The sequence below is a fragment of the Vicugna pacos genome, chromosome 9 (genome assembly GCF_048564905.1).
Source record: "Vicugna pacos chromosome 9, VicPac4, whole genome shotgun sequence".
Lineage (NCBI taxonomy): Eukaryota > Metazoa > Chordata > Mammalia > Artiodactyla > Camelidae > Vicugna > Vicugna pacos.
The window spans coordinates 1,120,781-1,136,147 of NC_132995.1; the positions used below are offsets into that span (position 1 = coordinate 1,120,781).

At 50.4% G+C, this 15,367-nt stretch overlaps 1 protein-coding gene across 1 annotated transcript; it reads left to right on the top strand.

Moving 5' to 3' along the window:
- The first annotated feature begins 95 nt into the window (after window positions 1–95).
- On the top strand, window positions 96–12,085 carry LOC116282294 (zinc finger protein 599-like). The gene is made up of 4 exons (XM_072966512.1): window positions 96–289; window positions 4,565–4,691; window positions 7,552–7,647; window positions 9,476–12,085. Exons 1-4 carry the CDS (start codon window positions 254–256, stop codon window positions 10,504–10,506), a joined length of 1,290 nt encoding a protein of 429 aa, XP_072822613.1. The 5' UTR covers window positions 96–253; the 3' UTR covers window positions 10,507–12,085.
- The last annotated feature ends 3,282 nt before the right edge of the window (window positions 12,086–15,367 follow it).

The following is a 15,367-nucleotide window of genomic DNA, read 5'->3' on the forward strand; positions in this document are numbered from 1 at the left end:
CCCGTGGCGGGGCGACTTCCGGCGGCGTCCTCGTGGCGCTCGTTGTGGCTGCGGCTGGCTGCTCGCGATCGCTGTTCCGCTGCCCTGAGCGGGCTCGAGGCCCGGGAGCACGGACCCTCGGGAAGAGGCCTCCTGCCCACCCTGCGCAGAGGCGCGGCTGAGTGTAGGCGGGGCAGCGGAGGGAGTCGGCTGAGCGCTGGGGACCCTCCCTGGTCGTCCATCTCGCTCGGCCCGGGTTCCTGCAGAGCGTTCCATGATGGCGGCGGAGGCGCGAGCGGACCCGGCTCTGGTGAGTGGAGGCCCCCTCGGGCCCCCTGGACCCCCAGCCCCGTCGTCCTGGCGCCCGCATGTAGAGGATAGTGTTGTCTTGGGCGTCTTCACTTTCCCTGACGCTGCCTTTCAGTCTGGTGGCCGTGGAGGCTGGCCAGTCAGCCCCAGCCAGGCGTCCTGAATTCAGGCCAGGGTTGGTCTGGAAGGTTCTCAGCGCAGTAGAGCGATGAGCTGTGGAGCCGTGTCCCAGACACATGAACCACTAGGTGTAAATGCCGGGAGGTGAGGCTGAGCCGTGTGGAATTGCGGGTCTCCGTTTTGTCTGTTGGGAATAGAATGCGCCGAGAAGTCAGGTCTGGAACAGCAGGCTGAGGAACGGGGACTTCTTTTACTTTGCTGGGAACCGTGGAGGATTTGGAGGAGAGGAGGGAAGGGATCTGATTCGTGTTTTAAGAGGCTTCCTCTTGCCGTACGGTTGAGAGCAGACTTAAGGTGAGAGAAGTCAGCATCAGGGAGGGGGCTCCCTGCAACCCCCCAACATACGTGAAACCCTCAGTTCCACATGAGTATCTTCAGCCACCCTCCCCGCCAAAGTGCGTATCTCAGGTGTGCAAAACGAGTTTCGGAGCCCACGGTCTGGGTTCAGCTCCAGGCTTTGCCAATGCCCAGTAGCAGGAAAGTCCGCTAAGTCCAGAGCCCCTCAGTTTCCTCAGCTGTGAAATGGGGTTAATAACAGCATCTTCTCTCCCGGGTGACTGGGCATGAAAACCACTGAATGCAGCACCGGAATGCTCCAGAAATGCTGGTTGTGGCTTTTCGTTAATCTGATTTCTAGGGTTCAAGGAGCCCTTTTCCCTGATCTTGTCCTTTTAGCAGTACAAGCAGGAGAGAAATGGGACATCTCCGAATCCCCTCTGTGTCTGTGCCGTCTGAATGGACTGAGCCTTAGGAAAGAGCCACGTAACACTATGGAAACTTTAGCGTGCATTGTAACCGTGCCCTTCCCAGGGCTGTTACCCTGAGCAAGTCTCATGGGTGCCCTTGTCTTCTATTTCTTTGGGGTTAATGACAATATTAACATTTCCTCCCCTTGGCTTGAGGTGATCAGAGAAGGCACATGTGTGGTATGTATTCCCCAGTATCCAGCACTGGCCAGGTATTGTCACTCTAGATGCTTTTCTGGGAACAGAGGTCCTTGTCCTGTGGTGATCTTAGGGGCTCACCCGTGGAACTCCAGCCCTGGGGTTTCCTGGGTCTCGGGCCTGTACCTAGTTGAGGCTACGGGGAAAAGGGGACAGATGCACTGTGGGTGCAGTGTTTTTGGAATGACTGCTCCTCTTCTCGAAGGGCCCGTGGGCAGGCTAGGGGCCAGGAAAGCCACTGGATTCATGTTTGCAGTTGCCATGTATTCACAATATGCAAAATACAAAGATGTCCTGCCCCTCACAGCAGTGAAGTCATTTTTCTCTTTAAGACACTGTTAGGGGGTATATAGCTCAGTGGTAGAGCCCATGTTTCATGTGCATGAGGTCCTGATTTCAATTCCCAGTACCTCCTCTAAAAATAAATAAACCTACTCACCCACACCAAAATAAAATAAATAACAAATTAATAAATAAATAATTTTTTTCAAAAGACACTTTGATGTGAAAACTGAGTGAATGCATTACAGATTTGGCGATGGCCCCTTGCAGGAACATTCTGTGTGTTTCTATGTCAACACACAACAGACCCTGTTTACTCTTGTTACAGCCTCAGTCACCTTCTGCAGTTGTCTCGTGTGTTCACTTTTTGTTCATATGGCCCCCTTCGTTCATTCCACTCCTTCTCCAGTGGACCCTCCTCAGAGAGGCCTTCCCAGATTTCCGTTTATAAAGTTGCCCCCAACCTGTCTAATCTCCACACTCTATTTTCTTTTAAAATTATTTTTTTGGGAGGGGGAGGGGAGGTAATTAAGTTTATTTATTTCATTTTTATTTATTTATCTATTTATTTTTTAAGTGGCTGTACTGGGGATCGAACCTGGGACCTCATGCATGCTAAGCACACGCTCTGCCACTGAGCTGTACCCTCCCCTTCCCCACTCCATTTTATGACATCAGAACCCATGGGGCCATCTGACATTGTCTTTTGCTCGTTACTCAGTTGCCTGTTGTGGATCTGTTAGTCCTTGTCGGCACTCTAGCCCTAGGCCTACCACCGGACCAGCCCTGTAACAGGCTCAGTAGTAGGTTGGAGAGCTGGTGGACTCGCCTCATGCGTGGAATCGGTTCAGACCCCCACGGTGGCCTGCTGCGGCTGTCCCCCTGACTGCCTGTGTGCCTGTGTGTCCTCTCCGGCTCCACCCTTCCCTGGCTCACTGCCCTCCAGCTCCGCCATCCTCTGTTTCCTAGCTCTTACCCACTTCCTAGCCTTTCTCTGCGCAGTTCGTTCCCTCTGCCTGGGGCACCGTCTCCGGAAGCCTGCAGGCCACCTGTGTGCGTTCTTCAGCCCAAATGCTCTGCCCAAATGCCATCTCTTTGTAGAGATAGTTCCTGGACTTTCTGGTTCTAGCTAAAGGACTCCCTGCCCCCACATGTTTGGGGTCTGGCATTTTCTTGCTGAGCTGAGTGTTGGGTTGAGATTTTCCAGGGCGTTTGAGGAGCAAAGAGGAATCATCAAGAAAACAATGATGATCGTGGGCTTTCGTTGGGCCCTTGATCCGCCCTGAGGGACAGTTGTTCTGTTTCAGTCCTTCAGGCCTCACCCCTCGGTTAGGCTCTGTTCTTTTACAGAAGGCTTTGCAGAAGGCAGACTTGAGGCTCAGAGATGTTGTTACCTGCCCAAGGTCACACAGCTCTTGAGGAGTCGAAACTCACAGCTCGTCCATCGGCCACCAGAGCCTGTGTTCCCAGCACAGTGGGCTGGGAAGGCCCGAGGGTGACACATATGTGAACCTTTGTGAGGCCGGCAGGGCTCCCTCCTGCAGGCGAGCTTGGTAGAAGCCGGCCCAGGCGGAGGGGACCTTGTGGACAGAGGCAGTGAGGACGGAGTTGGTCAGGGAGGCCTGAGCAGGCCCTGTGGTTGCCAAGGGCTCCCCTACGTGCTGAGATGTGGCTTGGGGAGAGCGTGTTCATTTCCTGGAGTTCACCCCCCCCCAACCCAGGACACACGACATGACCACTCAGAGTCTGCTGCCCTCATTCTCAGGGTCACAGCTACATCATCTTTACCCAGTTGGTCCTTGAGGTATCCATGCCTCAGGGACATGAGCCGTCAGGACTCAGAAGGGAAAACTGACTGCTGGTTCACTGCGAAATCTCCTCGGGGAGTCTGCTAGGGCCAGGGGGCCGGAGCAGGTATGAGGACTGGTCCAGGGCCTGCCACTCCCGGGACGGGTGACGCCCCCCTCAGTGCCTCTCCCCTGAGGTGGGTGAGGACAGCCTGATCCTCTGCCTGTGTCCTTGGGTGTATGTTGAGGGGTGGCCGAAGTGCGTTTGACAGCAACTGTTACTAGAGGCGCTTTGTGTCCTGGTCACTGTGGGCCGCTGTGATCATGGAGGGATGTGGGGGCTACATGCTCCCTGGACCAGGGGCACTGGGTTCAGATCTCACCCCTGCTGTGTAGCCTGGGGTCTCCCCGGGCGACTCGCTAGAGCCCCCTGAGCCTTAGCTTTGATGGTGACATGGGGCTGAGGGTGGCGTTCCCCTCCGTGGCTGCAGGAGGGTGAATGAAAGTAACAAGGGTACACAGCCTCTGATGAGCAGGGCCTCGCGTGTTCACTTTATGGCCCTTTTTTTGTCAGTTCTCACAACAACCCGATGACGTGAGACTCATTATTATACAGATGGGGGATATTGAGGCTCAGAGAAGTTAAGTGGCTTCCCCTAGGTCACACAGCAGGCTAATGTCCATTCAAGAGTCTGAATTCACACCCAGGAGGCTGCTCCAGAGCTGGGACCATGTATCCCCTTTAACACAGCTTGTGAAGCCCTCAGCCTAGGGCAGGACCACAGTGAGGACCCGGAGGCTCAGCTGCTGTTGTCACTGTCAGAATCAGCATCACTCTTATTCCCCTGTTCCTCTGACAGCCCAGAGTCCTCAGGGTCCTCACAGGAACGCCACTATCTGCTTCCCCCACCGAAGGCTTTTCTCTCAGCCTCGTTTCTCAGCCCAGCACAGAGCTCGGCCCTCAGGAGGCCCCAGTGACTCGGGCCTGGGTCCCTCTACACCTTCACCGGCAACTGAATGACAGGCTGTGATGCCATCCACAGCCCCAGAGGATGACACAATGCTGCTGTTTTAACATTGCAGGCGCCGGTGACCTTCAAGGACGTCATTGTGACCTTCACCCAGGAGGAGTGGGAATTCCTGAACCTGGCTCAGAGGGCCCTGTACCGAAAGGTGACTCTGGACACGTGCAGGCTCCTGGTGTCCCTGGGTAAGGCTTCTCCTGTCGTCCGTGCGGGGACCAGCAGCCTCCTTCTGGGTTCCAGCCCCTCTCTCCGGGCCTGGGGGGTGGACAGGGTCTCTGAGCCCCGCCCTCCCCCCCGCAGTCCTGCCATGTTCTGGGCCAACCGCCTCCTGCCTGTGCTCCCTTGGTCTCCATTTGGGTCCCTGAGGAAGAAGCATAGTCCTCACCGTGGAGGGAAATGGGGGTGCCCCCACACGACCCAGGGGCAGGCTGTGATGAGGAGCTGCCTTCAGGGCTGGGAGGAGGCGCGGTGGTCCCCGGCTCCGGGTCTCCCCCGGGCCCCTCTCCAGGGGGCTCCTCGTCTTGCTTTCTCTCACTGCAGCTTTGTGCAGGGGTGGGCACCTCGGTCCTGGCTCTCGGACACCCTCAGGTTTCTTCTGCCTGCTTCCCGCTGCGTGCCTGTGTCCTGCCTTTTCTGCACAGTCATTTCTGTGACCAGAAGGGGTCACTTGCGCCCACACCTCCTTCAACCTCTCACCCCAGCACTCAGCACAGGCTCAGCCCAGGGCGCTTGGGGAAGATTCCCGTGCAGGGGACCTGACCGCCCCAGCCTGGCTGGGTCCGGTGGCCCCACAGCCCCGTTAGGAGGGTATGGGTGGTGGGCTGCTCCTCCAAGATGGGGGAGAGTCAGGCAGGCCCTCGGAGGGCTTTGCCATCATCTTTGTAAGTAACACAGTCTCAGTTGAAAGTCTTCCTTGGCCCTTGGGGTGTATACGGCCATCCCTTCTTTCGGGAGGTCTCCCCGCACTCTCTGTTGGGGCGACAGAGGAGTTTAGAGGACACCCGGATGTGTCACCCCACGATCTGATGAACACCCCACGGAAGTCATTTCCCTCCTGATTCTTTTTTTTTCAATTGATGTATAGTTGGTTTACCATGTTGTGTTAGTTTTGGGTGTACAGCAAAGTCATTCAGTTATAAATATATGTGTGTGTGTGTGTATATATATATGCATACATATATGTACGCTATATATATTGTTTTTCAGGTTCTTTTCCATTTTAGGTTATTACAGGATACTGAGTACAGTCAGTCCTCTGTGCTCCACAGTTGGCCCCTGTTGTTCGCGTGCTGTGTGCGTAGTCGTGTGGAAGCGGTCTCAGTTCCTGCTGAGTCCGTCATGCCTCCCAGGACCGTTGTCTATTTTCCTTTTCAGCAGAGGGAGCGACCTCCACCTCTCACATCCCTGAGGAGGCTGAGGAGGTCGCTGGGACCCCATAGCCTTATTTTGACTTCATTGTGGTGTTTCGACGGTAACCCATCATTTGTGACAAGGGAAGTGTTCTCCCATTTTCTGGAGTGGTAAGAGACTCCCTTAGTGAAGAAATTGATTAAAGAAAAAGCAAATAAGTGTTTTGGTTTAAAGAGAAGCCTTTAGTACCAGTTCGTCACAGCTAGCGTCCTCTGAGCACTGGGACCGCGTCAGGCCTGTTCCTGGCACTTGCCCTGATCTGCTCACCGAATCCTGGGAGGTGCTTTGTTTTCCCAAAGCTGCCTGACCCCGAAGCCAGTTCTCTCTCCTTTGGGGACCTCCTACCCAAAGGAAGCAATCAGATTTTGGAGCAAAAAAATTTTTTGTGAATATTTAAATACTCACCTTATTCAGTGATACTATTATTTTCCTAATGTTATTATGGCATTAAAGTGCACATAGGCCTGTTTTACTCGTATTCCTACTGTTGTGACTTCCACTGGATCAGTGCCCTCAGGCTCCTCTGCCCCACTGTATAAGGAGAACACAGCCTTGGCAGTGTGTCTCAGGAAGCTAAAATGCTAACATTTGAGCTCAACTATTGAAGATGCCAGCCTCTGCCTCCCTTGGTGGTAAAAGCCCTTTCCTTTGTGAATGATGCTGAGAGATGATAGTGGATGTCTGTGTGAATGGCCACATTCACCCGAGTCACCGTGTAGGCTTCCTCCCTGTGTCTGCCTCTTCTGTGGTTCCTTCAATGCACACTTTGGGGAATCACCAAGAAGGCCCCTGGCACTGTCCCCTGGTCCCGGACTGTTAAATCCTCACACTCAACATCCCCAGTTTCTCCCGGCTGCTGGCCCCACACAGGGCCCATGAGCCATCTTCTCCCCCATGGAGTGCTCAGCGATCCGGGCTTCAGAACCAGGCAGCCTGGTGTCACATCCCAGCTCAGCTGCCTCTGGACTGTGTCGACGGGTTGAAGTCAACCCTGTTCTCTGGTTCCTGCTCCCTCTCCCAGTGCAGGGGTTGGCCTGCGGCTCACCTGGGTGCCTCACAGCCACAAGACGCTGCGGCGGTAACTGGGGCAGCAGAGCCCCCGTTCACCTCATCGCCCTCCCTTCTGCGTGAGTGACTGTCTGAAGTCAGCGGTCCGCCTGAGACCGCTGCTGGTGGGGGCGCCATTTGCAAGCAGCGGACACCGGGTCTTTCCTTGCTGCCCAGTGCCAGTTACCAGGGCGCCTTGGCAGCTGCTAACGCCCAGGCCTAACCTCAGAGATCTGGTTTGAACTGGCCCATGGTGCGAATCAGGCAGCACCTGGTGAGAGACACCCTGACTTAGATCCATGAGGGAACAGCTTGGAAGGAGAGGGTGACTTTGCCGGGGCCCTGAGGCTGCATGTGAGCGGGGTGTACAGCTGTGCAGCATTGGATTCTGTAGGATGAAGGGTATTGTGTACACACTGCCCAAGGTGGGTGTCTGTGCCTTGGTTTCCAAGACCAAAGTCAGGATTTATTTTTGCTCGCATAGGACCACCATTATTCTGAAATGTTTCCTGCCCTGAATACCACGCTTTATAGAGAGGGTGGTCTTGGTCTTTACAAAACACCTTTGTCCTGTACCTCTGCAAACAGGGTGTCCTGTTCCTAAACCAGAACTGCCCTACCTGCTGGATCCTGGGAAAAAGCTGAGGACAGTGAAGAGACGCCTTTCCCAAAGCACTTCCTCAGGTGGGTTGCCAAGGGCCAGGCAGTGGGGCTCCCTGCAGCCTGCAGGCAGGAGGGACTTCTGCTTCTGAAGCTCCGTGGAAGCTTCGTGTTGGGATATCCCTGGCGACACCAGTTTTTTTCTTACTGGAGGTAGTGGGGATTGAACCCAGGACCCCATGCATGCTAAGTACGCGCTCCACCACCGAACTATTAACCCCCTGCCCCCAAGGGACACCAGTTTCCATGAATGGTCCTGCCATCCAAGAGGTTGAGGTCAGAAACAACCTGGAACCATCCATCAGACCCCCCTCCCCCAGCCACCCCCAAGTCCTGTCCGTTTCATACCCCACATCCATCTCCTGAGTCCGTCCCCTTCCTGAACGTCTCCATCCCGCCCCAGTCCAGCTCTGTCGTCATCTCTCGTCTGCATGCTGCCGCACAGCCTGTTGTCTCCACACATCTGCTCTGCCCAGCTCTGCGTCCTGCCCCCGCGATCTCAGCCATTGGCCATATTTCAGACCTCCCACCACTCCGCAGCTGCTGGGGCCTCAGCCTCTGAGCAGATTCACATTACTGTTACTTCCCTTTCTGTCAGTCCTTTCAGACCCATCTGTATCTGATGGCTGCCTGCAGCTTCTGTTCTCTCCTCCCTCTGAAGCCGTGACCAGTCCCTGCACCAGGAACATCTGCCTTCTGGGGAGCACTTTTCTTCTCTCAGGTCCTTCCTGAGCTCTAGAGTGGCCTCTAGCTGGTGTGACTGTATGTACAACCCACTTCTTAGAGGAGATCTTTTATTCTTAGGAGAAAGGTCTGCACTGGACTTCCACTCACTTCCTTGACTCTTTTCTTTTTTCCTAATTTTTTAAACTGAAGTGTAATTTACACATACCGATGTTCATGGCTCTTAGTGGCTTAGCTTGATGAATTTTCACAGATGAGTAAATCCAAGTAACCACCATATTCAGGTCACGATAGAAACTTTAGGAGACTCCTCATGAGCCCTCCTAGTTAGTACTGCCTCCTACAAACGTGGCTCTCAATACTTGGACACCATCAGTGAGTTTTCACTGTTCTTTGGTTTGTTTGTTTTGTTTTGGAGGGAGGTAATTAGGTTTATTTATTTATTATTTTCAAAATGGAGGCACTGGGGATTGAACCCAGGACTTTGTGCATGCTAAGTACACACTCTACCACTGAGCTGTACCCTCCCCCACCACGATTTCACTGATCTTGAGCGGATATACATGGGACCGGAAATCAGCACCCTGTCTGTCTCTGTTCACACCTCCGCCATCCTCTCATGCCTGCAGTTCCCTGGACACCCGGGATTCTCTCCGCACCTCTGTACTCTGTCTCCTTTGGCTGAGGCCCTCTCGCTTTCTGTATCTGGTGACTGCTCCTGGTCCTTTAGGGCTCAGACCTCCAGACACTCCTCTTGGGAAGCCTGCCTGACATCTTTCTCTCTCCCATCTGGGCTGGGTTAGATGCTCCCTTCCCGGTGTTCTTGTAGCACGTTCTTGTAGCACCTTGTGGCATCCTTTCTTAGAACAAATGCAGCACACACAGTGTCCTCATTGCTTTCTCCTTGGGCAGTGAGGAAGGGACTCCACTCTGCCATCCTCTGGCCCCTGCCCCAAAGTCTCCTCAGGGTGGTCCCTTCAAAGGTGTTATGAATCCAAAGACCAGCAAAAAGCAAAACAAAACCAAAACCTCGAGTTTCAGAGACGTGAAAACCCAGCAGGTATCAGTGACAGTGTTTCCGTCGTCTTTTTCCTGTTGGCTTAGTGATTTTGTTTCTTTCAAGTTGGCACTGCTAATAGGCCTCTTCTGTGTATTGAATTCCCTTCAGGTGACAGCGGAAGAACCAAGACCACAGAGCCTGCTGCTTCTCAGTCAGGCTCGTCTGAGGGACGCTTACCCCACAGGTCACTGTTTCAGGAAGGCTCCGGTGTTTCCATTTTGGGGAAAGCCAGGAAACCAGGAGGACCATCAGAAGAGCTGAGAGGGCACCTGAGGACAGGGACAGTTCCCCAGAAGAAAACCCTCCTTGGAAAGATGAGCCCTGAATGTGATGATTTGGGAATGGGTGACAGTCTCTGCTCAAAAGATTTACAGGATCGAGTCTCTACAGGAGATGTTCCCCATGAGGGTGAATCATGTGAATCAAGGGAAGACCCATTGCTTCATAGAGGGAAGAATTCCTACACATGCAAGGAATGTGGGAAAGGGTTTGTGAAGAATCGCTTCTTTCTTCGACATCAGCAGACTCACACTGGAGTGAAACACTATACATGCAAAAAGTGTGGGAAGACCTTTCTCAAGAAAGTAGACCTCATCGAACACCACAGCATTCACATTCAGGAGAAACTCTATGAGTGCATCAAGTGTGGAAAAGCCTTCAGGCGCAAATCACACCTCACGGAGCACCAGCGGATTCACAGTGGAGAGAAGCCCTTTGGGTGCACTGAGTGTGGGAAAGCCTTCATCCGCAAATCGCATCTCACGGAGCACAAACGGAGTCACAGTGGAGAGAAGCCTTATGTGTGCAGTGAATGTGGAAAGGCCTTCGCCCACCAGTCTGATTTTATTCGGCATCAGAGAACTCACACTGGAGAAAAACCCTTTGAGTGCAAAGAATGTGGGAAAGCCTTTGGTGACAGCTCTTCTGTAACTCGACATATGAGGTGTCACTCCAGGGAGAAGCCCTATGAGTGCCGTGAGTGTGGAAAGACCTACAGCTACAGCTCAACCCTCAGCACCCATCAGAAGGTTCACAGTGGGGTGAAGGCCTACAAGTGTAAGAGATGCGGGAAGGCCTTTTACAAGAAGGAAGGCCTCAGGCAACATCAGAGGACTCATACTGGGGACACACCTTTTTAAAGGAACTACTGTGAGGGGGCGAGGGTGTAGCTCAGTGGTAGAGTGCATGCTTAGCATGCACAAGGTCATGGGTTCAAGCCCTGGTACCTCCAGTAAAATAAATAAACCTAATTACCCTCCCCCATGAAAAAAAAGAAAAAAAGAAAAAGTAAAGTAACTACTATGGCAGATCATTTGGCCAGAGGAAAAATCTTCCTTGGCATCTGAGAGTTCGTGCCCAAGAGAAACTGGTGTCCCTCACACACACAGTTCTTGCTGTTGCTGTAGTGTAAACTTTACCTGTAGCTGAGCCCGGGCACTGCAGAAATTGAGGGCCAGACTGTCTCAAAACATGTCTCATCAGAATTTTCCATGGCCGCCTTTCTCTGAGCCAGGAGGAGCCATGGTCCTGCCCAGATTGGGTGAGTTTAGGCAGGAAGGTACGTAGAGCAGTGAGGAGACTTGCACCAATTCGTGCACTTTTCTCAGCTGTGCTCCTTACCATTGGCCATAACTCAGGGCAGCTCGGGCCTTTTGGGTTCTTGGTTTCCTCCCCTGTAAACTGGGAGATCAAATAACCATTGGAACCCTCGTTTTCATTATTTGTAAAGCAATTCTGTTGACCCACCCACCTCACCAGGTGGTTGTACAGGTTATAGGATAGTATTGTAAAGTGCCTGTCATGGTGTTGGGTACGTGGATATGGTTAAGAGTTAGCTCTCGTTACTCATATGTTACCCCCTTGTACCATCCTGTTCTTTCCTCACCAGCAGATGTGCTGATGGGATTTTTCTGGTGCAAATACACCGGAGGTCCTGAAGGCATCTCAGTAGATTTTAGTTCTTAAGAAGCTTGCTCGTGGGCTCTGATGACATTCAGCATAAGGTCTTGGTTCCTCATCAGCCAAAACTGGACATTCTTCTCTGCCCCTTGGTTTGTCCCCCCCCCCCACTAGTGGAGATAGTGGCTGATGATGTCATGGTATATTGTGCTTTGAATGGAAATTCAAAACCTCTTGAAAATCCTTTGTGAAGGGAATTTTGAGCCATTAGAAAGTACTGGCTGCTAATTTAATTAATGTCATATTTGTTTAATGTAATAGTTGATGTGTGTATTTGGGTTTAAATATGTCATTTCTGGATTTCTTTGCCTCACCTGTTCTCCCCCACCTTTTCAAAAACTTTCTGTTAATTACTTATAGATGTTCTAGTTTGGAAAGCATATACTTTAATTCTGTTTGTTATTGTTTAAGATTTACAAGCACTTATTTAAAGCAGTAGAGCACAGAGTTATACTTTTTCTTTTTCCCAAGCTATAAAAGGGACTTAGAAAATTAACCAGTATATCCTATCTCAGTATATGTGGTGAGACTTCACATGTCAATGCCATCATTCTAACTCCACAAGGAAATGGTGTTCATGTTTAATACAAATCACGAGCAGTTGTATCCATCCAGTGTATTCCCGGCCTGTACCCTCATTGTTTCTATCATTGCAGATCTTTCATCAGGGATCAGTTTTCAAATCCTTAAACAGAAACTTTAGGAGTTCATATTACGTGTGTTAATATCCTATTAAATTTCCCATTTTTGGCTCAAAAATAGTCTTATTTCATACTCTTTATTGAAAGACAGTTTTGCTGTGTATAGAAATCTAGATTGTCAGATCCTTTTCTTCAGCAGATCCTTGAGTAGTTCCTTCCACTGCATTTCAGAACCATAATTATATTGGGAGTGAGTGGCAAGTTACTTTGTTTATTGCCTTCTGGTCTTAATTTAGATTAGAAACAAATAGTAACATCAAGATGTAGGCATTGGGGGGAGAAAAAGATGGAGACATAGGGTTTGAGGCCATCACCCAAAAAGTAATAAACAGTGATGAATGTGTAGAGGGAGTAATAAAATGGAGTTATCTGGTGGCTAAACTGATTGATTGCACTGGAAACTGGGTAGATGCTCTCCTATCCAATTTTTTCTTTATGGACACCCAGCTTCCCTTATATGTAAATGAGGTTGGAGCAATGGAATATGGGCAGAAGTGATGGTGAAATTGTCTTCATTATGTCTTCTCATTTTTGTTTCTCCATGGGGATATCCCCATGGGTATTAGTGATTTCAGTTTTCACACTTCCTCAGGATTTAGTCTTTTAGGAGCTGCAGGTTCAGACTATGGACTGATAATGGGTTAGGGCCCTTGTATACGCAATTTTAGCAAGGTCCTGGTGATGCTGATCCTGCTGGTTTGGGAACCACTGAATCAGCACCATTTAATGTTAGATCACAAAGACAATACAAGCAAGTTATAATCTTTTTATTACCTATTTTTAGTCGTTTTATTATTTTTTTAATTACATATTTTTCCTGAGGGTCTAAGAGGTCTAGGAGGTTTGCCTAAGGCCACACAGGCAGAGGTCTCCAATGAGAGATCTCTCAGGTTGCGGCTTCGCCCAACGTGGTCGCAGAAATCTGGCGTGGTCCGTCTTTGGAGCCGCATAGCATTATTTCCCAGTGTCCCTCGCGGTGCCGTCAGGCCTTTGACATGGAGAGTGTAACGGTCCGTTCTTACCTGGCGGCATGCAGGGGAGAAACTACATTACCCAGAAGGCCGTGCTTGTGCGTTGGCGGCGGACGTTCATCCAATGACCATCCAGGAGAGGCTTTTTCTGAGGCCCGCGGAGTGGGGGCGGGACTTCCGGTGGCGTCACAGAGGGGGCGGTGGGTCCGGTCGCTATGGTGGCGGAGGGCCGTGTCCTGCGCCGGGGCTGCTTCCCAGGAGGCTTTTAGGGGCCGACGAAGGAAGGGGAGGAGAACAGGACCTCTCTTTGCGCCTTTGTCCGAGTTGTGACGCCGCCTGGCTGTGCGCCCTGCCGGCTCCGCACCAGCCCTCCCTCCTCCAGGTGCCCAGAGGCAGCGCCTTGGGCCTTGTGTGCGGGTCAGCCCAGGTCACGCCCCGACCACGGCCGAACAGAGAGGGAGTCCACGAAGCTTGAAGGCCCCACCCTCGTCCTCGCCCAGTTCACGGGGTCCGATGGCGACAGGTTCGCTGGGCCGGATGCAGGTGAGTGGGTAGTCGCCGGCCACAGGGACCCTCGTCCTGTTAAAGCCTCAGGGCCAGGGTATAGAGGATGCAGTCGTCCTAGGACGTTTCGCGTTCCTCTCGCTCTGCCCTAGAGTTTGGGGTACCCAGAGGTGAGTCATTCTTGGCCTATGGGCCTTAATCGATACTAGGAATTGTGGAGCGCTTCCAATTTATGGAACCCAGTAGGATGTGGCAAGGAAGGTCTTCCGGGAACAAGAACTAGCATGTGCATATACTCTGATGTGGCACTGAAAGGGGAATGCTCTGGAGGACGCAGGTCTTACGCTGTGTCTGTTGCGATCGGAGAGCAGGTGAGCAGAAATCAGACGTGGAATGGCATATGAGGAGCTGGGCCTTCTGAGGGTAGTGGTAGCCATAGAAAGTTTAGAGCTGAGGAGGAAGATGCCCTGACTCCGGTCCTAACAGGCTCTCTCTGGCTGCAGAGAGAACAGACTTGGGGGTGGGGGGCACGGTAAGGGCTGATTGTTTCACTAGTGTTCAGTCACCCATATTTCCCTCTGACAAAATCCAATGATGCATATTTTAATATTTTTACTTTTATCTGGGTTTAATTCGCTATATATTTTGTTAAGGATTTTTTTCACCTGTATTAATTAGTACTATAGCTCTGTAATTAGTATTTTTTGTACTCATTAAATTTTATATCAGTTATGATGGCCCTGATCCTCCTCTTATTTTCTGAAAGAACATGTTACTGTAGAATTACTTATTCCTTAAATGGAATTCACCAGTGAAAATATTTAGGTCTTTAATATCTCTCAGTGGTATGGGATAACTTCTTACAGTTTTTGAACATTTTTATTCCATTTATGTCTAAATACTTCATATTTTGATGCTATTATAAAGGATTTTTTTTCATCTTCCAAACATTCCTTGCTAGTATGTAGAAACAAGTAATTTTTGTATATTAACCTTGTAATCCTGGGTCTTGCTAAATTCAAATCATTCCCAATTATTAGATCTAGTAGCTTTTTAGTGAGTAAGTTGGAATTTTCAACATAATCATGTCTTACATGAATAGACAGTTTTGGTTCTACCTTTACAATCTTTAAACCTTTTTATCCCCCTTATGTTACTAACACAGACCTCTAGTACAATGGTAAGTAGAAGTGATGGACATAGACATATTTGCTTTTTCCCGCAATTATCAGGGCAAAAGCATTAGGTTTTCACCGTCAAATATGTTAGCTGTTGGTTTTTTTCATAGATGCCCTGTATCAGGTTGAGGAAATCCCCATCTAATCCTACTTTGCTGAGAATTTTTATCGTTCTCTGGTTGGATTCAGTTTGCTAAAATTTTGTTAAGGTTTTGTTGTATCTATGTTCATGTGGGTATTGGTCTGTAATATTTTAATACCATCATCCACTTTTGAATTGTGTTAGTGCTGGGTTCACTTAACTAGCTGGGAAGTGTCTGAATCTTGTTTTAGAAGAATTTGTATATAAGTTGTACTATTTCATCTTTAAATAGTTTGTAAAATTCTTACATGTTCCAAGTATGACTTGTAGCTGACAGCCACCAAGAAAATAGGACTACCAGTCCTACAACCACAAGGAACTAAAATTGTCCAACAACTCAAATGAGCAGGAAACAGGATTTCCTTTAAACACTCCAGAAAAAAAAAATCACAATCTTGCGAACACCTCAAGGTTAGCCCGGTGAGCCGAGGTCTCAAGACATGTGACCTACAGAACGATAATGTAATAAATTTGTGTTGTTTAAGCCATAGGTTTGTGGCAATGTTAGGACAGCAGTAGAAAGCTAATACATCAACATTATTCTT

What these genes read in the sequence shown, in the direction of transcription:
- LOC116282294 (XM_072966512.1), top strand. Translation starts at nt 254, where the DNA reads ATGATGGCGGCGGAGGCGCGAGCGGACCCGGCTCTG. An exon ending in CGCGAGCGGACCCGGCTCTG is followed by an intron (nt 290 to 4,564) that starts GTGAGTGGAGGC and finishes TTAACATTGCAG; the next exon opens with GCGCCGGTGACCTTCAAGGA. An exon ending in CAGGCTCCTGGTGTCCCTGG is followed by an intron (nt 4,692 to 7,551) that starts GTAAGGCTTCTC and finishes CTCTGCAAACAG; the next exon opens with GGTGTCCTGTTCCTAAACCA.